The sequence below is a fragment of the Camelus ferus genome, chromosome 1 (assembly GCF_009834535.1).
Source record: "Camelus ferus isolate YT-003-E chromosome 1, BCGSAC_Cfer_1.0, whole genome shotgun sequence".
NCBI classification, from domain to species: domain Eukaryota; kingdom Metazoa; phylum Chordata; class Mammalia; order Artiodactyla; family Camelidae; genus Camelus; species Camelus ferus.
In genome coordinates, this window is record NC_045696.1 from 71,000,536 (window position 1) to 71,024,449 (window position 23,914).

The following is a 23,914-nucleotide window of genomic DNA, read 5'->3' on the forward strand; positions in this document are numbered from 1 at the left end:
CAGATTGCTCCCTGGGGGAGCCGCAAAGAAGGGAAGGAGAAAGGAAGGGGGTGAGAAAGACCGAGGGTCCCAGTTCCAAGCACCCCCTTCTGGGCCTAGCGTCCCCCTCCAAGTCCCTCTAGTTTTGTTTCTCACCCCTCGACGGAGCAGAGGGGCCAGGCCAAGCTGGTCTGGGCCATTGGCCCCGCCGGAGAAGCAAGAGAGGGAGCCACTCCTGAGAGAGAGATTGGGCCCCAAAGTCTGATTGAGACGGCTCTGCAGCCCCCGGGCTCAGGCCTTACTGGGCCCGGCATCTTCAGTCCCCTCCCGCCCAGGCGCAGGGAGCCGCAGACCCGGCCTGGCCAGGCCCCTGCACGTGCTGGAGGACCCGCCTCGGCTCTGGCCCCGGACTCCCCTCTTCAATCACCGGCCTCTGCGGAGAGCGGGCGCGGGCTCGCGCGTTCCAAGCGCCCCCTGCTGCCTCTCCGGAGCCTGGGAGGCGGCCCCAACCTGGACCCCGGCCGGGCTAGGCCGGCTCCTGTGGATGGGCCGGCGGGCGGAGCAGCACGGAGGGCACCGCCCTCGGCCCGCCCGCCGAGGAGGGGACGCGAGCGGGAGGCTCCGCCAGCGGCGCCCGCCCGGGGCCCGCCACACTCTGCACTCGGCCGTCCGGGCTGCGGGAACGGGACGGGTGTGGGCGCAGGCTCCGCGGGTCGGGAGTCGAGTCCGGGCCAGAGCCCGAGCCGCCGCGGGAGGCCAGAGGGCTGTGAGCGGAGATGGCGGCTGCCGCGGGAGCGGCGGGGGTGGCGGAGGAAGGGATGGAGCCGCGGGCGCTGCAGTACGAGCAGACCCTGGTAAGTGAAGCCGAGCGGAGCCCTGAGGAATGTGCTCCTGGACCGCTGCTCCTGGTTACCCGTAGAAGCGCGAGGTCCTGGGGCCCAGCCTTATCCCACTCCAGCCCTCTAAGCTGGGGAAACTGAGGCTTGAGGGCCTGAGAGGCTGGAGGGCTAAGGGGTGGAAAGCTGCTTGCAGGTTTCTGGCCGAGGCTGGGGGCCTGCAGAGGACAAGGACTTCAGGTGCTAGTTCCAGATGTCCTGCCCTTTACCCACCCTCCAACATTTTCTTTGCTCCTCCCCACTACCACCTGGGTCCAAGTCTCAGCACCCCACTATCATTTTCCAGACCACTCACATCCTTGAACTTTCTGTACACTCCTATCTCCACCATCCAAGACGTTCCTTCTGTCTCTGCGATGTGCATAGAAGGATAATCAGACCCAAACCCAGCCCTGGCCCTTACTCCTGGGGTCTGGCAACCCAGCATTGACTCCAGGAACCCTTTGGTCAATTCTCTGGGACAATGTGGCCTGCCACCTTAGGGACAGGAGTTTTATGGAGAATGGGTAAAGCAGGAATGGGTGTGGGAATTGGGACCTTTGTCCATGCTGACTCTGGGTATATAGCCCCTACTCACCCCAGGACCGTCCCTTAACATCATTAGAAGCAGGGGTCCTGGGGCTTTGAGCTGACTCATGGCCACCACTGTAACTCAGTGTTTGAGAAACTTATTGCTCCTGCTTGTGTCATTGGGGTGGGGGACCCAAAGTCTAGGGAAGGGAGTGGGCCCTGTAGCTCCTTTTTATCAGTGCAGGCTGGAATTTGCCCAGGAAGGAGGCAGGGAAGGAATCGCTTCAGGAGGAGGGGGCCTGGGCTATAACTGAGGCTGGGAGGTGCCCAGTTACAAGATAGTGACTGGATGAAACAGGATGACAAGGAGAGGTGGCAGGGATGGGGGTGGAGCAAGGGTAGAGGGGTAAGCCTTTGCATAGGGTGGAAAGTGTCTGTCAATTTACACAGACCAAGAATGGGGCATTGGCCAAGGAAGCCAGGCACCTGGCCTCTGAAATCGTGTCTATCTTTACACCAACCACCTCTCCATCTCCTTCGCCTGGTCTCTATCTCTGGAATGAGTTCTCAGGGTCAAGCTCTCTCCCCAGTACTCTCTGCTTCAGCCTCTCCCCCTTGTCCTTCCAATTCCTTTGTCTTTCTCTCACACACTCACCTCCCCCTCCTTCGCTGAGTGTGCCTCTTTATACTCTACTTTCTCTCTTTTCCCCCTCCCTTCTGCCTCTCTGGTCTCCTTTCTCTTCTCTGCCCCTTCCCCCGGCCTCTCGTCTCCCCCTTCCTCCTGTCTCTGGTTCCCTTTCCTCCCTCTCCCTGCTCTCTATCACTCTCTCTCTCTGTGTCTCTATCTTTCCCTCCCTCTGCACCCCCACCCCAGCCCCAACAGGAGCCCTTTGTGTCCCGAAGCTCTGCGGGTGGCAGCCGGAATCTACTCCTCCCCACCCCCCAACACACGCCCAGCTTGGCAGGTCTAGCCATGGCTCAGCCACTCTCCCGTCCCATCACCCCAGTGTCTACAGTCACAGCCCAGCCATCAGCTTCTGCTGTCCCCCAGCCCGCCACTGGACTCAGGGCAGCTCCAGAGTGGTGCTGAGACCACCAAGCACTCTCCACCCACCCAGAGAGACTTTCCACTCCCAGCTGGGTAGGCAGGCTGGTGGGGGGTGGGGGTGGAGAAAGGGGACAAGGGGATTAGGGTGGGTGGGAGGGGTGCAGCTGAGTCGGTCACAGGCCAGAGGCCCAGCAGGAACGTGATAAGGATTGGGGCCCCGCCTGTTCCTAGGCCCAACGCAGCTGCCCCCAGTTCCCTGAGGCCCTTATTGTTACCCATGTGTCCTTGACCATCCCTTATTCTCTGACCTTCCCTCCTCCCACTTTCAGACTGCCTTAGGTTTTTCCATCTTTTCCTCCTCTGGAGCCTTCCCTCCCACTCCTCTTCAGTTCTCCTCCTACGCAGTACCACCCCAGGCCTGTGAGAAGAGGACCGATTATTCTGCCACCCCCAGAGCTGTGTCCCTGTACCTTGGCTGTTTCCATCACTCCAGCCAGGACAGCCCCCACAGTCTGCAGTGTGCATTGTTCCCACACCCTAAGCCGAAGTAGGGACTGTGGGTTTAAGAAGGGTATAATGTGGGAGCTGGGAGAAGGGGAGTAGAGGCCCCAGGAGCTCTCCCTTACATCCCCACTCAGCCCATGCCTGCTAACCCCCATCTCCTCTATTGCTCAGATGTATGGCCGGTATACTCAGGACCTTGGGGCCTTTGCCAAAGAGGAAGCTGCTCGGATCCGCCTGGGAGGGCCTGAGCCCTGGAGGGGTCCACCTTCCCCTCGGGCTCCCCCAGAGCTCCTGGAATATGGACAGAGCCGTTGTGCCCGATGCCGCAGTGAGACCTGGGTTGGGGCAGGGAACTTGGCTGTGCTGTGCTGAGGGGATCAGAGACCACTATAGCTGCCCATAGGGGAGGGGGACAGAGGGAGGACCACTTCGGTGCCAGCCTCCCCTTTCTTCCCTTCCCTGCTCCCAGTCTGCACCGTACACTGCCATAAGTTCCTAGTGTCCAGGGTTGGTGAAGACTGGATCTTCCTGGTCCTGCTGGGGCTCGTCATGGCACTGGTCAGCTGGGCCATGGACTATGCCATCGCTGCCTGCCTGCAGGGTGAGGACAAGGGCTGGCGGGGGAGTGCTGGGAAGAACCCATCTGCTTCCTCCATGCCACACTTGTCCAAGTATCTTGGCCACTGGCCACTCCCTCTGGACAGCCTTACTGCCCCGTCTTCAGGCATGATCATTGCCTCTCCCATAGCCCACAACTTCTTCCTTCCCTTGTCCAACTGACCCTCTTACCTGTAGTGATCTTTGTCCCAGTGAATGTCCCCAGCCTCCTCTCTACCCCTTGTGCCCGGGTTCCGTGTGGTATTCCCTGGGACAGCTTGTCACATCAGTACATCAGTGGCCAGGCAGGGCCTGGGTATGCACATCGGAGCTCCAGTAGCACATCCTCTCCCCACAGCTCAGCAGTGGATGTCCCGGGGCTTGAACACTAGCCTCTTGCTCCAGTACCTGGCCTGGGTCACCTACCCCGTCGTCCTCATCACTTTCTCAGCTGGATTCACACAGATCCTGGCTCCTCAGGCTGTCGGTACAGTAGGAGAGAAAGCGAGGGCAAGATGGGACCTCCTGAAACGGGCATATCAAGTGACTCTCCTAGGACTGTACCCTCTCCAGGGTCCGGCATCCCCGAGATGAAGACCATCTTGCGGGGAGTGGTGCTGAAGGAATACCTCACCCTCAAAACCTTTGTAGCTAAGGTCATCGGGCTGACCTGTGCCCTTGGCAGCGGGATGCCCCTTGGCAAAGAGGTGAGTGTAGAGTGGGGAACAAGGGAGCCCCCCCAAAGGAGGAGGAAGCCAGACCAAGATCAGGGGGTGCCCCTTCCACACTCACCACCTGCCCGCACCCCCTAGGGCCCTTTTGTGCATATTGCAAGCATGTGTGCCGCCCTCCTCAGCAAGTTCCTCTCCCTATTTGGGGGCATCTATGAGGTAAGGGGGACCCTGGGAGGAGGCAGAGGGAAGGGTGGGCTGCTGAGCCCACACTGACTCCCCTTTCTACCATTCTCACCAGAATGAATCCCGGAACACAGAGATGCTGGCTGCCGCCTGTGCTGTGGGAGTGGGCTGCTGCTTTGCAGCACCCATTGGGGGTAGGCAGTCAGGCCAGCCCAGCCCTGCCCTTGGCCTTGCCTCCTTTGCCCCTCTCATCTGCATCTGCAACCTTAGGCCAGGCCACGGCCTCAAGTGGTGCTCTCCCTGCACCGCAGGTGTGCTGTTCAGCATCGAGGTCACCTCCACCTTCTTCGCAGTGCGAAACTACTGGCGGGGCTTCTTTGCTGCCACCTTCAGTGCCTTCATCTTCCGCGTCTTGGCAGTCTGGAACCGCGATGAAGGTGAGGGGACCTGAGGCATGAGGGGAGCCCCCGAGATGGCTGGGGGTTGGAGACTCTCGTGGCTGCACCCACCTTCCTCTGTTACTCTGCTTCCCTTCAGAGACCATTACGGCTCTATTCAAAACCCGGTTCCGGCTCGACTTCCCCTTCGACCTCCAGGAGCTGCCAGCCTTTGCTGTCATTGGGTGAGGAGCTGAGGGAGTGGGGTAAGTTGGAGAGGAGGAGGTAAATGAGAGAAGACCTCCTTTCACCCAGGTGCTTCTTCCCTCTCCAGTATTGCTAGTGGCTTCGGGGGAGCGCTCTTTGTCTACCTGAACCGGAAGATTGTGCAGGTGATGCGGAAGCAGAAAACCATCAACCGTTTCCTCATGAAGAAGTGAGTTGACTCTGGCCCACTTTGGGTTGTGTGAGCATCATGGGTGGGGCGGGTGACCGGGGAAAGTGGTGAGACTGAAACGGCAAGTTGTGGCCCAGTCAAATAAACAGGCATTCCATTGAGAAAATCAGCCAATGGTGTCTCCCAGGCGATTGAACACTTCGGCTTTTATTTGAATCACCTGAAATGTATTTGAAGTTTTAGTCAGTGGGAAAGGGCATTTTGGGTGAAAGACTAAGGCCTCCTTGAGGCCCTTGGCCTGGCCCGGAGAACAGTGCTCCCTGGATGCTGTTTGGGCCTTACCTCCTCCCCTGTGGATTTGTCTCTGAAGCACAGCTCTCTCAGTCATGACCCTGAGGATTGGGAGTGGGGAGTCCTGTGACATGACTTCTGTTGGGACTGATATCCTTCAGAGAAAGGGCATCCAATAGAACCTGCTCCCTTGGGCACCTTTGGTCAACTTCATGTGACCTGAGCTTTCCTCAACACTGGCCTTCACTCTTATGTCACCACAGAGAAATAGATGGAGGCAGAAACTTCTCCACACTCACATAATGAGCTCTTCAGCTGGGGTTTCTGATGGGGGAGGAGTTGCAGCTCGGCAGTTGTCCAGAGAGGGCTGGGGATGGATTTTCTGCTGCTGCTGCCCACTTAGGGAGTCAGGAGCCAGCAGAAAAGCATTTGGGCTCATTATAACCCTGGATGGCCATCACCCTCAGGGCCATCATATCATGAACAGCAAAGAGGGTCTTCTCTCAGAACTGTGTCCTTTTATGTAAGAGCGAAGGCTCTCCTATGGCCTCGGCCCTGAGGTATGGGAGGGCACCCAAACCTATCACCAGTCTGTAGTAGGTGTTTGATGCTGTGAAACCTACATCTCTAGACGCCTGCTCTTCCCGGCACTGGTGACCCTGCTCATCTCTACTCTGACCTTTCCGCCTGGCTTTGGACAGTTCATGGCCGGACAGGTAACCCCAGGAAGAACAGGAATTGTGTTTTCTCTTGGGATGCGTCCCTTCTAAATCCAACAGCCCTTGCTCTCCTGTGGGCCCCTTCCCTTCATCTTGTCAGTTCCCCAGCCTGAGGAACCCTGTCCATCTATAGCTCTCACAGAAAGAGACACTGGTCACCCTGTTTGACAACCGGACATGGGTCCGCCAGGGTCTGATGGAGGAGCTAGAGCCACCCGGAACCTCACAGGCCTGGAGCCCACCACGCGCCAACGTCTTCCTCACCTTGGTCATCTTCATTCTCATGAAGGTGGGGCTGTTTACATATATATACCCAACATAGGCTTACTATGATTATGCCGGGCACAATCTAAGCACTTTCCAAATATTAACTCCCTTTAAGCTTCACCACAATGCTCTGACAAAGGTACTATTAAGTACCCTTGTTTTAAAGATGGGAAGTTGAGGCAGAAAGCGGTTAAGTAACTGGCCCAAAGTCACACAGCTAGATGGCAGAGTGAAGATTTGAACCCAAGCCACCTGGTTCCGGAGTCCTTCCCTTTTTCTTTACCTCTGGGGGATTCTGAGATAGCTGGGACGTTTGTGCCTGACTAATAAGGAAGGTAGGCTTCTGGGGTGAAGCTGGGGGCTGCCTGGGGCCAGGTGGCACCTCTCCCTGTTTGAACGGCCTCCTGCCTGCAGTTCTGGATGTCTGCACTGGCCACCACCATCCCAGTGCCCTGCGGGGCCTTCATGCCTGTCTTTGTCATTGGTGAGTCCTCAGCTGCCTATTCTCCCAGCCTGCACCCTCTGGCCACTCCTGTCCATCCCCTCTCTACCTGGGAATGGGTTTTGGTCCAGCCCCAGCCCCAACCCCGACCCCTGCAGGGAAGTCCTCTGCACTGAATGACCCACTGGCCCCTTCCCTACCCTCTGACCCTCTCTCTTCCTAGTGTCCCTGCCCTCCCCCTCCACTACCTGTTTCTCTTCCCACCCCCCTCCCTGAAGGAGCAGCATTTGGGCGTCTGGTGGGCGAAAGCATGGCTGCTTGGTTCCCAGATGGGATTCACACAGACAGCAGCACTTACCGGATTGTGCCCGGAGGCTATGCAGTGGTGGGTGAGTGCTCCTGGTCCCAGTCTGTCTTGGAAAACTCGTCAGGGCACAGGGCCTGAGGCTTTGGTGCCCCCTGCTGGCAGAAACTAGGCTTCCTTCAGATGCAGAAACCCATTCCCCAGAATTGTACTGAGTGGCCCCAAGGGGTCCTACAGGACTGTGTCTGGGTGGGGAGGGTCATCTGGGACCTGGGCACTCTGAGAGACTGAGTGTGGCTGTCCCCAGGGGCAGCTGCACTGGCAGGAGCAGTGACACACACAGTGTCCACGGCCGTGATTGTGTTCGAGCTCACAGGCCAGATCGCCCACATCCTGCCTGTTATGATCGCCGTCATCCTGGCCAACGCCGTTGCCCAGAGCCTACAGCCCTCACTCTATGACAGCATCATCCGAATCAAGAAACTGCCCTATCTGCCTGAGCTGGGCTGGGGCCGCCACCAGTACGAAGGACTGGGTGATGGGGGGGTGGGGGGTGAGGGAGGGGCAGAAGGCATCCTAGGACCCCCTCACACCCACCTCCAAGAAGGTCCTCAGCCAGTGAGGCTGGGAGATCAGCCACCCTGCTCCCTCCTAGTCAGAGCTGACCTTGTCCACTCCCTGGGGGAGCAATGGCTGGCCCACCTGATCAGAATAAAGTCAGTGGGTACTCCTTGATGCTTAGCCCTTTTCCTCATAGGCTTTGAGGCTTTCCTTATGGCCCTGGGATGGTTGTGCTCCGGCTACCCTCCCCATGCTGACCGCAAACCAAGTGCCTTTCTCCGCCCTCAGGCAGTACCGGGTGCGAGTGGAGGACATCATGGTTCGGGATGTTCCCCACGTGGCCCTCAGCTGCACCTTCCGGGACCTGCGGTTGGCACTGCACAGGACCAAGGGTCGCATGTTGGCCCTAGTAGAGTCCCCTGGTGAGACCAGGAGGGGGCCCAGGTGCTAGGGTCATCTAACAGGGTCATCTCCTAGGGTCAGGGTCATCTCCCAGGGTCGCTGCTCAAGAAATGGGCGGGGCAGGAGCTCAGGACAAGTCTCCTTGGTTTCAAAGGGAGTAAGCCAGCACTGCCAGCCAGGGTTTCCTCGAATGTGTGGCCTGTGTCCAAGGCCCCATGCTGAGTGTGAGAGAAGGCCAGAGGGTAAGAGGGCCTCATTCACGGCTCCTGAACCCTCCCACCTGCTCCATCCAGAGTCCATGATCCTCCTGGGCTCCATCGAACGCTCGCAGGTGGTGGCATTGCTGGGGGCCCAACTGAGCCCAGCCCGCCGGCGGCAGTACATGCAGGAGCGCCGCACTGCCCAGACCGCCTCACCCTCTGATCAGGAGAATCCCCCCAGCCCTGAGACCTCTGTCCGCTTCCAGGTGAGGGGAAAAGGCCCACGGTGGAGGCACCCAGACTTCCTAAATGTCACTGTGTAGACTGATTGAGAGGGTGACATAGAGGTGGTCTGGGGCCACAGGCTCCCCAACGCCTTTGTGTCTGTGCAGGTGAACACAGAGGACTCAGGCTTCCCTGCAGCCCTGGGGGAGATGCACAAGCCCCTGAAGCCTGCTCTCAAGAGGGGCCCCAGCAACACCACAGACCTCAAGGAGAGTCCCACAGGTGAGCCCATCTCCTGCTAGCCTTGTGTCCTCCAACAGAGCCAGAGCCCAGCCCCTGAGACCCACTAGGATCCCTGCCCAGCCTTTCTACTGGAGCACATCCCAGCTAAGATGCTGTCCAGATGGGCTAGGAGTCGAACTGGGACGCCTCTCCCCTTGCCCTTCTCACCTCTCCTGGTCCTTTCTGGCAAAGATGACCTTGCCCTCGGGTCCTTGTGTTTGGGAACACAGGGAACATGGAGCAGGCAGGCATTGCCCTCAGAAGCCTCTTCTGTGGCAGTCCACCCACCGAGGCTGCTTCAGAGGTGAGTGTTTGGAGCCTCTCCATCTGGCTCTTTCTTTCCAGCTCTCTCTCTGATGCTGAGACCACCTCTCCATTAACCCTGCAGTGCCTGCCTCCATTCTCCTGGCCCATCTGCCCTCCTAAATACCAGCTCTGTCCCTGCAGTGTGCCCTTCCTCCTGGCCCACCACTTTCCCTCACCTCCCTCCTCCCTATAACATCAACTCCTCTTCTCTCTGGTTTGGCTCTAACAAAGTTGGAGAAGTCAGAAAAATGTGACAAGCGCAAGCTGAAGCGGGTCCGAATCTCCCTGGCGGTGAGTGCTCCCTTTCTGCCTGCAGCTCAGAAGCACTAGACAGGGAGGGCCAGGGTCTAGGCCGGGCAAGCCTCCCCTGAGCTGGGGAGATACAGCCACCTCCCCAGCCCCTAGGTGCCAACCTTCCTTCCTCTCTCCTAGAGCGACTCCGACCTGGAAGGCGAGATGACCCCTGAGGAGGTAAGGTGTGACTGGACTCTGGACTCTGTTTCTTCCTGGGTGTGTTCAGTCATCACCTTGGCTACTGTCCCTGTGGGAGGGACCATGGGATAGGTAAAAGGGCAAGTCAACTTTTAGGGAGGTGAGAACAGCTATTGGCACCTTCTCCCTAACCCCCCTAGTCTTGTCCCCTCAGATTCTAGAGTGGGAGGAGCAGCAACTTGATGAACCTGTCAACTTCAGTGACTGCAAAATTGACCCTGCTCCCTTCCAGCTGGTGGAACGGACCTCTTTGCACAAGGTAGGGCCAGAGGGCCAGGGCTGCCTCGGCTCTCAAGAGCAAAGAGTGGGGATCTAGATCCTCCCACAAGTTTAGATTCAAGCCAGTGGGGAGAAAAGAGACAGCAGAGAGCTCTGTGCTAAGATGTTTTTCAAACACATTGCTTCAAACCATGGGAGGTTAGGAGCCAGGGCCCCTTAGCCTCTTCCTGCCTACGGTGGAGCCAGGCATCATTTTTCCTCTGCTCAGCCTTACCCCTAGGGAACTCTGAACCAAAGCAGCAAAGACAGGGCTTGAGCTGGGTGGAAGCCAAAAGGCCTCTGACCCTCTAGGGTCAGAGCTGGGCAGGAGGCTGCCAGCACCCAACAAAGCTGATACACCCACACTGAAAAAAATGGATGAGAAACAAGAAGGATAAGAAAATTTAATAAACAAGCTAACAAACATCTACGTAGGGGTGGAGACACTGTGGAGAAAAGATAAACAAAGATGAGAAGTGCCTAGTGGGGGGCTTGGAATGTCAGACCCCAGAAAGTCTGACTTAACGTAGGCCAAAGGAAAAACTGGTAAGGACACAGGAAGATAGCTCAGCAGAAGGGCAAGACAGCCTGCATAAATGGGGAGAAAATTGGTGTCAAGGCAGGTTGCTGGGGGGTAAGGCTGATGCCGATGGAGGGTGGGGGCTTTCTTTGGAGGACTACCTCAGGGGCTCCCCAAGAAGGGGTGGCTGGCATCATTGGGCACCTTCAGGCCTCTAAGTGAAGGCAGGGAGTATGGGCACACCCAGCAGGCTGCTAGGGTGGAAACCTGGGGGGTTTAGCTAAATTGCTGACTGACTTAATGTGCGAGCTTCTGAGGCATGGGGTTGGGAAGGTGCAGAGGTGGGAGATACTCCCAAGGTCTGCAACTTGGGCAGCTAGCTTAGACGCAAGCTGTGCCCAAGAGCCAGCCTAGGACAGACAAACAGAGGCTGGGGCAGGAAGGACGGGACGACAACAAAAAGCAAAAGGTAATAAAGGCACTTATAAACCTTGGGGTAAAAACCTTGGATCAAAGTGAGTGGGGAACTGCAGTGCAGTTGCAAGAAAAAAAGAAGATAGGCCTGTGAATAATACATTGTATTTAAATAATACTTTTATTTAAAGCCTTTCTTCCTAAGACCTCTAAAGCTTTTCCATCATCTTACTTAATCTTCAAACACTGCATGATGATGATGATGATGCTGACATTTTTTTAGTGTCTGCTATGTGCCAGGCAGTGGGCTAAGTGCTTCACATGTTTAATTTAATCCTCACAACCAAACTGATGGTTATTGTGATATTCCAGTTTTTATAGATGAGGACACTGAGATTCAGAGAGGTTAAGCAGGTTTCCCAAGGTCACACAGCTAGTAGGTAGCAGAACCAGGCCTGGAATCCTAGATGGTCTGACCCAAAAGCCTGTGGATTTTTTAATAGCTTTTTAAAAAATTGGGGGGTGGGAGGAGTAATTAGGTTTATTTATTCATTTATTTTTTAATGGAAGTACTGGGGATTGAACCCAGGACCTTGTACTTGCTAACCAAACATTCTCACACTGAGCTATATCCTCCCCAACAGAAGCCTGTAGATTTAACCATTTTAATACATGGGGAAACTAAGGCAGTGAGGAGGTCACTTGCCCAAGTCAGTATGGTGGAGTCAGGCCCAGAGGCCAGATTTTCTGGCCCCTATCCCAGGAGTCTTTCAGAAGGCCACACTGTCCCTCTCCCTGTCAATTAACTGTTCCCAAGCCCAAGAAGTACGAGCCCTCCAATGGGCTCCCTGGTGTCTAATTAAATTAAAATGAAAAAAACAAAGTAGGTGTTTGTTACAAACTTGAAAAATCAGAGGAAGAAAAGAAGGCTTTGAGGAACCAACTAAAAAAAGTATAAAGAACTGGAAGCGATAAGAACATAAAAGATGAGAAGTCACAATGTCCTTGCCGGCCTGAGGAGTCAGTAAGTAGTAGCCCAATTAAGTCCAAGAAAGGAACATTGAGAGGGGAGAGAGAATACACTGGAGATGTTTTAGGAGCCTGTGCAACTGGACCTCCCCGTACTAGCCTAGCCGAGCACCTCATTCATTCAGGGCCACCTGCAGGGCAGCAGTTGGGGTGGGGGAGGGGTTGAGTGCCAGCAGGAGGCCAGTGGTTTGAACCGAATTCTCGCTCTACCACGTGGTAGCTGGCTTTTTAACCTTGTCACATTTCTTAGCCTCTCTGTGCTTCACGTTCCTTATCTGTAAAATGGGATCCTTGAACCTGTATCGTTTTTCTGAGGATTAGCATTGATAACGTATGAAGCACTTTCAACAGTGCCTGGCACATAGTACGTATCCAACATATGTTAGGAATTACTGCTACTACTTTTACTGAGAGGCGAACAGCAGGGGACTTTAAAAGATGGTATTATGCAGGAAGGGCTGAAGTGTGGAAGAGACGGATGTTTTCAGAAAAGGATGAGTGATTATATGAGGCTGGAAGCTGGGGTGCCTGGCAGCATCTGAGGCTGGGAAGACAGGCTGGAGTGGGCTTAGGAAGTGTGTTATGGGCCATGCTGGGGAGTCTAGGGTCTAACTCAAGTTTGGGAAAGCTCTTAGGATGGCAGAGCCAAGTTGGAGGGAAGTAGGACAGGAAGCAGAGCCCAGTAGGAGGTTGCGGCCCCTCCTGGTGAGGATTGTGAGGGAGTTGGGGAGAATGGCCAGGATGTTCAGAAAGTAGATCAGTAAGGTTTAATGGGACAAGTGATTTGCAAACCTAAAAGGCTTAACTTATAATCTGCCAGAAGCTCACTCTGATCAGGATTGTGAAGAACAGCAAATCCAGGGGAACTATTTAGTAGAATCCTTGGGAGAAGATGAGAGGGATTATTAAAACAGAAGAAGGCAAGGCCAAGGGATTAGTGAAACAGGAACTCTTAAAACAACAGCATGTTAACTTGTGGCACATAGGATTCAAGTCAGATATGAGGAGGAGCTCACTAACCACATGACAGTTATGACATAGGTAGCAAAGGAGCACAGAAAAGCTCATTCTAAAACTGAACTTCTAGCTCCTTTTATAAGTAGTCATGCCACAGATGAAGAAAGTTAAGAAAGTTCTGGAAGTCCTTTAGTAAAGGATTTAGCAACTGTATAAGAAATCATTTCTAAAGTGCTAAGATGATTACAATGAGTTCTTAGTAACTGGTACTCAAGAAGCTGGGTTATTAATGCCCATTTTGATTCAAACATTAAGCCAAAAGGTTTACAACTAAACTCAAAACAGTGTGATAAATGATAGGCCAAAAATTCCAGGAACTGCTGAGTCAGTAGAGTGTTTTTCAAGACATCTGGCCCAAGAAAATCCACTTAGAGCACAAGGGGAACTGGCTGGTAGTTTCTGAACCCTTGGTGATTACATCTGAAAGCTTGGAGGGCCCAAAGCAAGAAAAACATGGGGGGATGGGGGCAACTGTTATCCCCCTGGACTGCAAGGTATATGTCAAAAGGACCTTGGGTGCTACATAGGCCCCAGAAAAAGCAACCTGTATGAGAGATGCAGAGTGCTGCAGGCCAAGACTGAGATGTCAAAGCCAGGGTAAAGGGATTCCAAATGGGAAACGTGTGTCAGCCACTGAGGTGGGCTAGAGGCACAGGATTCAGGGCCAGTACCTCTAAGCGGTTGTGGGGTGTGTGGAACCTCCGTCCCGGGTATCTCCATGACTAATCGGACATCTGCACAGGACAACCAGGGCTGTGCTTCCTCCTTCTATAGTGTGATGACAAGTGACCTGGGCTGCAAGACCACTTCTTACCAATGACCCTGAGCGGTCACTTCAGCACTCAGCCTCATGCTGCCTCTCCCATAGAATCGGTATCATACTTACTTCTCAGGATACTACTGAAATTAAATGCTAAAGTAAGAAAGACCTAAGACCTAACCCAGTGCCTGGCCAGTCATTAGATGCTGGATTTGAACAAGTCATTCCCTCCTCTGTCCTTTCTAACGTGGGACGAGGATTGCTCCATCAACATAAGCAACATAAACACTCCCAGTATCGAGTTTCTGAGGCCTGGTTACAGAAACACTCTCATTATTCCTCTTTTTCCTCCAGTGGGCCCGTCCCCTTCCCCTCACCATCCATGGCACCCCTCCTACTCCCTACCACCACCTTCCTGGGTCCCTCTGGCCTGTAATTTAGAGCTGTCCCCTCACACATCAAGTCCAATGTGTTTTTTCTCCACCCCACAGACGCACACCATCTTCTCACTGCTGGGAGTGGACCACGCTTATGTCACCAGTATTGGCAGACTCATTGGAATCGTCACCCTAAAGGAGGTGAGATGATAGTGGCCATCAAAGCCACTTCCACATCCAAAAAGGCATGGAGGCATATGTCCTGCTCACCTGGGGAAGTGCTGGGGAGGAGTCTGAGCAGGGAGCTCCAAGTCCACACATCTGACCCTCTCATCTTTCCAGCTCCGGAAGGCTATCGAGGGTTCTGTCACAGCACAGGGTGTGAAAGTCCGGCCACCCCTTGCCAGCTTCCGTGACAGTGCCACCAGCAGCAGCGACACAGAGACCACTGAGGTGCATGCACTCTGGGGACCCCGCTCCCGCCATGGCCTCCCCCGGGAGGGCAGCCCTTCTGACAGCGACGATAAGTGCCAGTGATCCCCTGGAAGGGCAGCCCGGATCCTACACCTCTCCTGTTCCTCCTGCCTTGGGAAAGTGGGAGCACCAGCCCCGCTTCCAGACGTGGGGTGCTAGCTTCTCGTGGCTCATCCTACCTGGAATCTGACCCAGTGCCTACCTGCAGCAAGTGTCCCAAGGGCAGGAAGATCAGCACTGCCCAGCAGGATGGGGAAAGGGTCACGTGACCCCTGCTCCCCCTTTGAGGGGGGAAGGGGTAGAACTAAGATGGGTTTATACTGGAACCTCCAATGACCAGATGTATATAGAGATTTACAAAGATTTTTATATTAATTTAATAAAACAAATTCTTAAATAGAACAAAATAAACACCTAATGAGCCACTTATATATAGAATGCCTGTGCCCATCAGCTCTGTTCTTACCTTGGGCCCTCTCACCTGCCAAAGCCTACAAGGCTCCAAATTTCAGCAGCCACCCACACCCACCACGGCTGTAACACTCCAGAGCCCGCAGTCCATGGAATGCAGGATCTGCAGTGGCCATCACCATTTGTTCATCAATACCCTGGCTGGGGCAGAGGCCCCTAGAAAGGTAGTTTTGTCCTTTCATTCAGCCAAGAAAGGCACTACCTTCTTTCCTCCCTGAGGAGAGACACTCCTCAGGACTGTCCCTCGTTGGCACAACTCCTGCAGACAACTGCCCGGCCACTGTGTGGCCCCCTTGTGGCCCTCTCCAGAAGAACATCCAAATCTCCACTCTGGCAACCAGAGCCATCCCTTCTTCCAATGCCACCACCCTAAAGAGAGCTCTGTGTGAATGGGGCAGCCTGCTGGCTGTGAGGCCCCAGGATCCTGCCCCTGTGTCCCACAAGGGGCTGGGAAAGGGCCCAGACCCCATCACAGGGGCCAGGAAAAGGACCAAGAGAGTACAGGCTTTCATCATTCTGATGCCTCCCAGAGAAGATTCCACTGAAAGAACAGACCATACCCCTCTTTAGGAAAAAGAAGATTTAGAGACGATGGAGAGGTGAAGCACAGCACGAGCCCAGGTGGGCAAGGGGCCCTCGAGGGGTGGCTCAATCTGTCCGCTCCTGGAGGGTCAGAGCCGGCCCCCCTGGAGGGGATGATTCTGCCAAGCACTGCACATGGACTCGGAGGTGAGGAGAGAAGCAGAGAAGAGAGGCAGGAGGACGGGGCAGGGGAGGCCAGGCTCCCTCCCGCTCTACCCCACACAGCCCAGTCACAACCGCCCCCTTAGGGGTTCACATCATCTGAGGAGAAAATGTGTACGTGGTGTTTTTGATTTAAGAACATGAACATCACTGTCTGCCACAGCTGTAGCCATGCCCCAGGGGCCCCAGGCAAACCCCGGCAAACCCCAGGAGTGGGGGCAGGACATGCGCCCCCAGCCTGGCCCCTGCGTCCTCTGGAACACTTTCATGCAAAACACACAACGGAGTGAGTGCTCCCAGGAGCCCTCCAGGCTTTGAAGCTCTGCTGGAAGCCTCACCCGAGCTGGGGCACGGAGGCTCTGTCCCCAGCAGCAGCCAGGGGACACATGCCACCACCGGGCATGATTTGGGTCACTGTTCCTCTGGCTCCACCTCTTCCTCGTCTAAGGATACCACCCCAGAAGAAGCTACATCAGAGGCTTGCTGCTGCCATTCCCAGCTGCCTGCTGGTGGCGGGCAGAGCGGCTGGCAGTCCTTGCAGGAGGCTGGCTCCTCCTCGGTGGCAGGGGAAAGGCAGGACTCTGTGAGGGGCGAGCTGTAGAGCGAGTCCTGGGCCTCCAACGGGCCCAGGCTGCGGAAGGCACTTTCCCGGCTGGGGGGCAGTTTGGCGAGGAGCAGCTCGTCGCCCAGCAGCTGGGAAGCCAGGCGGGCCGGGGAGCCCAGCAACCCGTCCTCCAGGCTGCACAGACTAGAGCACAGGGTCTCTGGGGACACGGTCTGCGAGCAGTCGCTCTCGGGCTCCACGGAGCCCTGGCGCAGAGGCCGGGAGAATCGGTGGCCGGTGAAGAGGTCCTGGAGGTGAGGCCCCAGGGGCAGCTGCCCAGCCGTATCTGCAGAGGGAGAGGAAGGAGACAGACCTGCTAGCCCCATGTCAACTGGCCAGCCCGAAGGCCACGTCCCCCAGACTCCACCCTCATGGGAGCTAGATAACTTGGAGCAAGTCACTTAACCTCTTGGTGCCTTAGATTCCTTAATGGTGAATTGAGGGTTCTAACCTTATGGGGCTGTTGAGAGAATAACAGAGTGGTACACAGTAAGAAAGCAATGAATACAGGGATACCATACATGGTTGTGCAGGTTGCTCACTGCACAAGGGGAACCTGTCCAAGACAGTGAGTGAAGGCTGAGATTCAGCCCTCACTCTCTTCACCAAGTAGCATGCCCTGGCATGGGGCTGTGCCTGCCCAAAAAGGGGGTGCCTTTTTCTAATTTGCACAAAGGTTCCACGTGGGCTAGTAGTGGCCTTGGATAAATATTAGTTATTATCATTATCCTGGGGGTCAAAGCAAGCCTGGAACTCAAACAAAAACACTTGTGGTTCACAGCTCCACCTTGGCCTCAAGCATCCAAATCAGTCCCCTCTAGACCACAGCAGCAGTCACCAATCTGTTCTAATGTATTGCCCACCCTGGAGAACTTGTTAATTAGCTTGAGGGGTGGGGGTGAGTGAAGGCAATCTTCAAAGGCAAAGAGGTCAGGGGGGATGGTGGCCTGTGAGACTTGAGCCCAGAAGCTACAGAGAAAGTCAGCCATGTGGTTGAGAGAATGGAAGATGAAAGGATGGCCTTTGCACAGCTGCATGGCCCCCGCAGGGTCCCCTCTGCAAGCACTGGCCTTGGGAAAGGCCCACAGGCAGGTCTCAGCTGGAAGGCAAGGATGCTGAGCTGGAGCCAGCGGGCCTGTGGGCGGTCCAGGCCCAGCAAGCCTTCCTGTTTGTCTGGGGCCCCAGCCCCGGGAGGAGCTGTGCTGCCACAGCCAGCCAGGAGGCTGCCTTGAGAGGGAAAGGCAAGGCACTGCAGACCCTCCCAGAGATCAGCTGCACAGAAGATGTCAGTGAGGTCTCTGGGCCTTTTTTTTCTCTTAAGGACTGCAAGGCTCAACTTCCCAGACCGGCAGAGGAGGCTTAGCACCTATGGAAAAGGAACCTACTCCATTTCCAATTGCTGACTGCCCACCCATAAGCGTGGACAGCCTCCTTCCTCTGGAATGTCGAGAAGTACCTGGACAGAGTCTGTCCCTCCCCTTCCTCCTTCCACAGGCTGAGGACATTCTGGAACTCCCCTTCCAAAACAAACGCTTAGCTCTGAATCACAAGGCTTATCAGGCAATTCCACCCCAGCTGGCAGCACTCACACAGGATGTCCCCTCACCTGAGTCAGTTCCCCCAGCAAAGTCCTCATCATAGGATTCATCCGTGGAGTCCTCACCATCCACTGAAGACCATGCCCGAAGCTTGGCTTCTGCAATGGCAAATTGCTCAGCCACTCCTGTCAGGAAGAACACAGAATTCATTTAGCAGAGAAAAGCTGAGGCTTGGGCACAGGAGAGGGGAGCCATTGGAGTGTGGAAAGACTCCAACCCCCACATCAGGCCCAAGGAGATGAGAGCGAGCATCCCTATGACAAACGTGTGGCTGACCCCCTTGCTGTACCCACCTGCTGCAAAGCGAGCCTCTTGTTCACCCTCGCTGAGGTCTGAATAGGAGGAAAAGGCTGATTCCAGGGCAGCAGGCGAGTCACTTGGCTTGCTCCAGCCCTTCCACTCAATGAGGTGAGCCACTCGGCCCTGGGCCATGGCGGTGGGCTTGGTCACGTGGTCCTTCACCACCTGGGAAATACCTGGAGATGGGGCAGAGTGAGGAAATCTGGTAAGGGCACAGGCCAGGGAGCATCTGGGAGGGAAGTGGAAGGGTGGTGGTAATTAGGGTCCACATATGCCTTTGGGTGGGCAGAGAGGGCTGGCATTCAGCTGAGAAAGGGAGGAAAAGGAAGATCCCAGCAAGAGCTCACAGGATACAGTCCCCAAGGGCATGGGCAAAAGGGAGAAGAAAGGACCAAATGGTCAAAAGCATGGGAAAAGATGCATACCATGCAGGGAGGATCTGGCCAGTGCAGCAATCTCCTGGATAGTTAGGGCTCTCCGGGACTTGGGCAGCATCGCGACTGTGTCTCCAACATTCACCTTGGGTGATAGCATTAGAGGGTGAGTGCCCCTCTGACAGCAGCGTCTCCCACACGTCTATACTCTACCCAAGGCGTCAAGGGGATATGGGAGCTGGGAAGAGATGTCAGGGTATTTCAAATGTCCCAGTGGCTGCTGGGATATGTAAGAGACTAAGAAGCCAGGATGAGCAAACTGTCCTCCTGGGGAGCAATGGAGACTCGGGCAGGCCCAAAGGAGCAGAACAGCAGCTAATTCTCCACCTTCCCTGCCTACAGAGGGGAAGGAAGCAGGTTGGCAAGTAAATGGAGTGGGAAGATAGAAGAGGAAGGGACAAGGGTATGCCATCAGGTTCCTCTGGGTCCTTTCCCCCTTGCCCCTCTCCTCCTCTCAGTTTTCAGACCCACATTCTAGCTGTTTCTAGAGCCTACAGGGCCACAAACTCAGCATGACCAAAACCAAACCCAATACTTTGTTCCCATTTCCAGCCCTGCTTCCGGACTTCCTTACTTTGCATCACCCCACCATTCTCCCCTGCAGCCTGGCTCCAAGCCTCAGCATCACCATCAGCTCTCCCCTAAGCCTTGCTGACCCATATCTGTTGTTAAGACCTAATGATTCCATCTCCAAACTTCCTCTTACACAACCCTCATCCTTTCTACTCCCGCTGCCACTGACCCTCCTTAAGGGTGAGCCCTCAGTGCCCTTTGCCCCGATTAGTACAAGTGGTGGTCCCCCCAAGCTCTAACTCCATGCTATTTTCTCAGCCCAGAATGTTGTGTAAATGTACCCCCACACACACCTCCCATGACTGTCTGGCTCTTTGTTTCTCATCTTTTGGGTCTTGGCTGAACCACTCCCTCAGAGAGCCTTCCTGGCCACCATACCAGTTGTCCATCCTCCCTCTGTAGTCTGTAACAAGTCACCATCCTCCATCAACATAACCCCGTGTGTGCCATCATGGTCTATTTCGTATGTTTCCTTATTACTTGTTGGTCTTAGCTCTTGTAGTTTGTAACTCTTTGAGAAATTCAGTGTCTCTCAGTCACTGCTGCACCCTTGAGTTTAGCACAGTGCCTGGTACAGAGTAATCTCTCAAAACACATAAGCTGAATGAATGAGGCAAATTACAAATGTGAACAAATTATCTTCCTGGAGTGCAACTGGTCACAACATGTCCTTGTTTAAAATCTTTTCTGGGCTCCTCCAACGCCCAATGAAGTGCAAGCTTCACAGTCAGGCACTGAAGGAACCCACTCTGTGAGGCCCTAGCCTCCTTCCAGGCCTGCTTGGAATCCACCCCTGATCTCCTCTGCCCAGGAAAAGCCCACTTCTCCACCTTCCCGGTAAGGAAGCAGCCCTCCTGCCTCCAGGCAAAGGAAAGCAACTTTCCCCTGGGCCTTGCCTGACAAAATGTTCTCTTATCATTTAAGGCCTGACTCTCAAGTGCCACCTCCTATTATGTTTTCAGTTCACAGTTTCTCTGTCTTCTTCAACGCCCCCACCCCCATCACAGCATTGCCTTTGCATCTTTCTTGAGGGATCTTGGGATGGTAAGGCCTAAATCTGATTCACCTGGGTTCCTTCCTCCACCCTGCACCTGGTTCAGTGCCCCCTGGCAGCCCCAGCAAACGCCTCCCTCAATGAATGAATGAAATCAGAGGCACATGCCCCCTCCCCAGCATTTCCTAGCTCTCCTCCATTACGTTCCACCCCTCAGAAAGGGACTCCGCCTACCCCTTGACCTCAAGCCTACCCTCTGTCCCTCCCCTTCAGTACCTGGCTGACAGGGCCCCCAAGGTGGCTCCGGCAGCTTCTGGCCAGGCCTGGGGGGAGGAGCACCTGCTGGGTGTTTTCTGGCTCGCTCTCCCTCCCTCCCATCACTCCCCTCAGCCACCGCCATCCGTGTCAGCGCTCCGCGCAGCTGCGGCCCAGGCCCAGAGAAAAGGTGTATGTCACCCTGGCAACCCATCACCATGCAACAGGGTCTCCCGGGATACGGCCCGGCCCGGGATGCGCTGACGTCAGGGCCCAAGGCGCAAGCAAGCCCGCCCGCTGGCACCGCGCCGAGCAGAGCAGACCGGCGCGGGGGCGGTCTTGCAGCCCTGCCGGCCGGATAGCGCCTCCGCTCGCAGGGAAAGAGAGCCAGAAGCAGACTGGCGAGGCGGGGGTGGAGTACACAGAATCTCTTGGTGTGGATGCGGGTGGTGGGGGCCGCCCCCCTTCCCTCTACCAACACGAAGGGCCCAGCACCTCTGGCAAGTCCTGGCTGTCCACGGAGGAAGGGCGGGAGGACCGGCTCCAGCCTCGGAGGGTCCGAGCAGATCCCAAGGAAGATAGAGAGAGGCCCCGAGGAAGTTCGATCCACTCCACAGCCCACGAGGGGTCCGAGGCCACTGAGGAGTGGGGGAAAGGCTGTTCAGTTTGGCTCCCATTTCTGCCAAGATTCCCCCACCTCCTAGACTATAAGCAACCACCTGGTGCTCTCCACAAGCCTGAAAGCCCCTGTTCCACAGCCCTGACCTTCAGACCCCTGGGGCCATTTTGTGGCAGCCATTGGCCACTGTCCTCCTCAAGATATATTCTGCCACCAAAACCCTAAGTATGAAACCTAAACTTTGAAAAATTCTGAATCTTCTCGGGTTTCTCAGCCTACCTATTCCTCTTGGAAAGCACACCACATTCTTCCACCACCATCACCACCCTCTCCCCACCACCACCTTAGACCTTTTGCAGGCTTGCTGCCTTCCTTCTCTTGGTTCTTTCCTCTTGCCAGCCTCAGCTTGTACGCAGTTCTTTACTCTTTTCTGACAAATCTGTGATTTTTTCCACCTTTCACCCCAGTCCCCTAAAGCTTTTTTCTGATGCCTTGTCTGGTCCTATTTCAGCCTGGTTCCCAGTATCTAAGCCAGAGTAATTTTCCTCTTGCCACCAGAGCACCCTACCCCTCAGCTTCCCATCACCTCCCAAATCACATCTCTGTCCCTGATCTCACCTCTGCGACTTGTCTGACAAGTCCATCGTCCTCCAGGCCCTTCACGCTGCCACAGAAACATTTTGCCCAGCACAGAAATCATAGGCATGCTGGCTGTGTTGATGCAGAGAACCAAAAGCCCAGAACCGCTCCAGGCTCAGCTCCCAGTTCTATTCCTATTTTGGCTCCGGATGTGGAGCCAGTCCCCTCCCCACTTGGAACCTGTGCCTAGTCACATAAGGAGAACACTTCTGCCTCATGGCTTTGAGGAGGTGGGAGCTGAGGCCCATCCCTTAGACAGTGCCAAGAGGCAATGTACATCACAACTGACCTTTAGCTGGAGCAGCCGTCTCTGTCCCTGAGCCTCAGCCAGCTGGTGGTCCCCAGAAATGCTACCAACCAAAAGGAAGACACAAGGTTACAGGCCATTCCTGGCCCCCAGCTGGTACCTAATCAGGGCTCTTCAGACCAGTCATTAGGTCAGCCAAGACTTCCTGAATGCCAAGCTTTAGCAGGGCCAGAGGGATCAGAGCAGCCTGCTGCTTCTCAGCTTTCAAAAATCATGAGATTAATTTAAGACTACAAATCCCAGAATTCCTCATGGGAGCCTAAGTAAAGCACAAATCTCAGCTAGTCTTAGCTCAAAAGAATCTCAAGTACCAACTACACTAATGCCTGTGTGACTGACAGCCTGCCCTGAAGACCCAGAACCCATTCCAAACCCAGCCCTCAACGTCACAAGTTCCCACTGGACTTAGGCTTGGAGAAATCCATGACAGTGGAGTAAAGTAGGCTGACCCACCTCAGACATCTAAGGCCAGGCCCCAGTGTGCACCACCATCCATGGGAACTAAGGCCCAAGTAAGGGTCAGCAATTGTGGGAAGGATGCCCTGAGGGCCTCCCTTTGGGCTCCTGTTTCCCTCCACAGGGTACGGTGATTTTTGTTTTTGTTAGGAGTGGGAGAAGGTAACTAAAACAGTTGTACAAGGTGAGAAGTGACCAAGTGCTCACAGGTGCCCCAAATGGGGCTGCGGGTTCCCTTCATCAACCAGGATACTCTAAAGGGGATGGTAAATTTAGTCAAAAACTCTGTAGTAGTAGGGTGCTTGGCCAGCGTTCGCAGGCTACCTCCTGAAGGGGGTTGGGACACAGCTAGGAGAAGCAAGTTACCAGCACAGGGCCACTCCCAGGACAGTGAGAGAAAAGGTGTAAGCTGAAGGGGGTGATTGTGAGTGGGGCAGTCGCCACGGGCTGAAGAGGGTTGCCCACCCCTCCCTAGGCTGTGCGCCTCCTGCCACCCTCAGCGGTGGGAATGCAGGCAGAAAGACCACGAGTCCACCCTGCAAAGCCCAGAGGCAGGCAGGCAGGCAGGCAGGCAGGCAAGCAGGCCTTGGGAGCGAGCCCGAGTCGGTTTAGCCCCCTCCCCGCTCCGGCCTGCTCCTTTCTCTTGCCGGGCCCGCCTCCCCAGTGCAGGCTCCTCCCTCTTCCAACACCGGCCCCCTCCTCAAGGCCCCCACCCCCCCGCGGGCCGCGCTCAGAGCAGCCGCAGCCCGACTCCCCAACCAGGGCCCGGCCTCCGCCTCTTACCCTGACCTGCCGGGCTCCGAGAGCCGATACAGCCCATGGCCGGGCACCCAGGCACGCTAGCCTGCGCTCGGGGCCTGGGCCATCGCCTTGCAGAGGGTAGGGCCGCGGCCGCCACCGGGAGGGGGTGGGAGCCGCGCGTCCACCACCGCTCCCGGGAGAGGGAACCGGGCCGGTGACGTAAGCGTGGGGGTGTGGCCACTCGCGTCACCACCCAAAGAAGGGTGGGGCGAAGCCGACGTCACGGCCACGCAGGGGCAGCCTGGAGCCGAGTCCAGCGAAAATGCTCGTCCTCTGCTCCCAAAGCTGACAGCGGAGAGACCCAAAGAGACGGGGGTACCAATGGGACAAAGCAAGGACAAAGACTCACTGGGTCTCGGGGTGTGGGGATGCACGGAAGACCTCGGTGCATCTGGCCCCCTTATTTCAGATGAGAGATATCGAAGCCATAGAGGGCTTCAGCTATAAACAGCCTGAAATCCAGGGCCTTCACACGCAGGCGTCTGCGTCACATTCCGGTAGGACACAGACCAGCAGGTGTGTTCCATGAAGCCCCCCCCCCCCAGTTATGTCTCCAATCTCCCCTCCTTATTATCAACAGGGAACCCCACCATGTCCACCTTGAAGGCCCAACC

The 23,914-nt window shown here is 55.6% G+C and overlaps 2 protein-coding genes across 6 annotated transcripts; one reads left to right on the forward strand and one right to left on the reverse strand.

Moving 5' to 3' along the window:
* Positions 1-14,923, forward strand: CLCN2 (chloride voltage-gated channel 2). 3 transcript variants are annotated; one of them, XM_032483016.1, is made up of 24 exons: positions 1-833; positions 3,109-3,265; positions 3,407-3,538; positions 3,893-4,021; positions 4,108-4,241; positions 4,347-4,424; positions 4,507-4,585; positions 4,703-4,828; positions 4,929-5,013; positions 5,103-5,204; positions 6,088-6,172; positions 6,309-6,464; positions 6,857-6,926; positions 7,163-7,273; positions 7,496-7,709; positions 8,038-8,171; positions 8,445-8,617; positions 8,744-8,858; positions 9,089-9,162; positions 9,396-9,455; positions 9,597-9,635; positions 9,811-9,915; positions 14,146-14,232; positions 14,374-14,923. In XM_032483016.1, exons 1-24 carry the CDS (start codon positions 756-758, stop codon positions 14,566-14,568), a joined length of 2,718 nt encoding a protein of 905 aa, XP_032338907.1. In that variant the 5' UTR covers positions 1-755; the 3' UTR covers positions 14,569-14,923. The 3 variants fall into 3 exon arrangements, with proteins under 3 accessions (XP_032338907.1, XP_032338911.1, XP_032338918.1); XM_032483020.1 differs by lacking the exon at positions 9,396-9,455 and having other exon boundaries at positions 80-833; positions 14,374-14,912; XM_032483027.1 differs by lacking the exons at positions 1-833; positions 3,109-3,265; positions 3,407-3,538 and having other exon boundaries at positions 3,915-4,021; positions 4,091-4,241; positions 14,374-14,912.
* Positions 14,865-23,473, reverse strand: FAM131A (family with sequence similarity 131 member A). 3 transcript variants are annotated; one of them, XM_032483042.1, is made up of 6 exons: positions 23,283-23,473; positions 20,974-21,116; positions 18,648-18,741; positions 18,216-18,398; positions 17,931-18,047; positions 14,865-16,610 (listed from the first exon to the last, which is right to left on the reverse strand). In XM_032483042.1, the coding sequence occupies exons 1-6, from the start codon at positions 23,317-23,319 to the stop codon at positions 16,132-16,134; spliced, it is 1,053 nt and encodes a 350-aa protein (XP_032338933.1). In that variant the 5' UTR covers positions 23,320-23,473; the 3' UTR covers positions 14,865-16,131. The 3 variants fall into 3 exon arrangements, with proteins under 3 accessions (XP_032338933.1, XP_032338938.1, XP_006183292.1); XM_006183230.3 differs by lacking the exon at positions 23,283-23,473 and adding an exon at positions 21,716-21,866 and having other exon boundaries at positions 14,868-16,610; XM_032483047.1 differs by lacking the exon at positions 20,974-21,116 and having other exon boundaries at positions 23,283-23,437.
* Positions 23,474-23,914: the final 441 nt, after the last annotated feature.

Excerpts from the sequence above, each read along its gene's own strand:
- CLCN2 (XM_032483016.1), top strand. The coding sequence starts at position 756 with ATGGCGGCTGCCGCGGGAGCGGCGGGGGTGGCGGAGGAAGGGATGGAG. Across the intron at positions 5,205-6,087 it reads AACCGTTTCCTCATGAAGAA|ACGCCTGCTCTTCCCGGCAC; the intron begins GTGAGTTGACTC and ends CTACATCTCTAG. Across the intron at positions 6,465-6,856 it reads TCATCTTCATTCTCATGAAG|TTCTGGATGTCTGCACTGGC; the intron begins GTGGGGCTGTTT and ends TCCTGCCTGCAG.
- FAM131A (XM_006183230.3), bottom strand. The coding sequence starts at position 21,803 with ATGCCTATGATTTCTGTGCTGGGCAAAATGTTTCTGTGGCAGCGTGAA. Across the intron at positions 18,399-18,647 it reads GGCCAGATCCTCCCTGCATG|GTATTTCCCAGGTGGTGAAG; the intron begins GTATGCATCTTT and ends CCCCATCTCCAG. Across the intron at positions 16,611-17,930 it reads TGCTGGGGGAACTGACTCAG|ATACGGCTGGGCAGCTGCCC; the intron begins GTGAGGGGACAT and ends CTCCCTCTGCAG.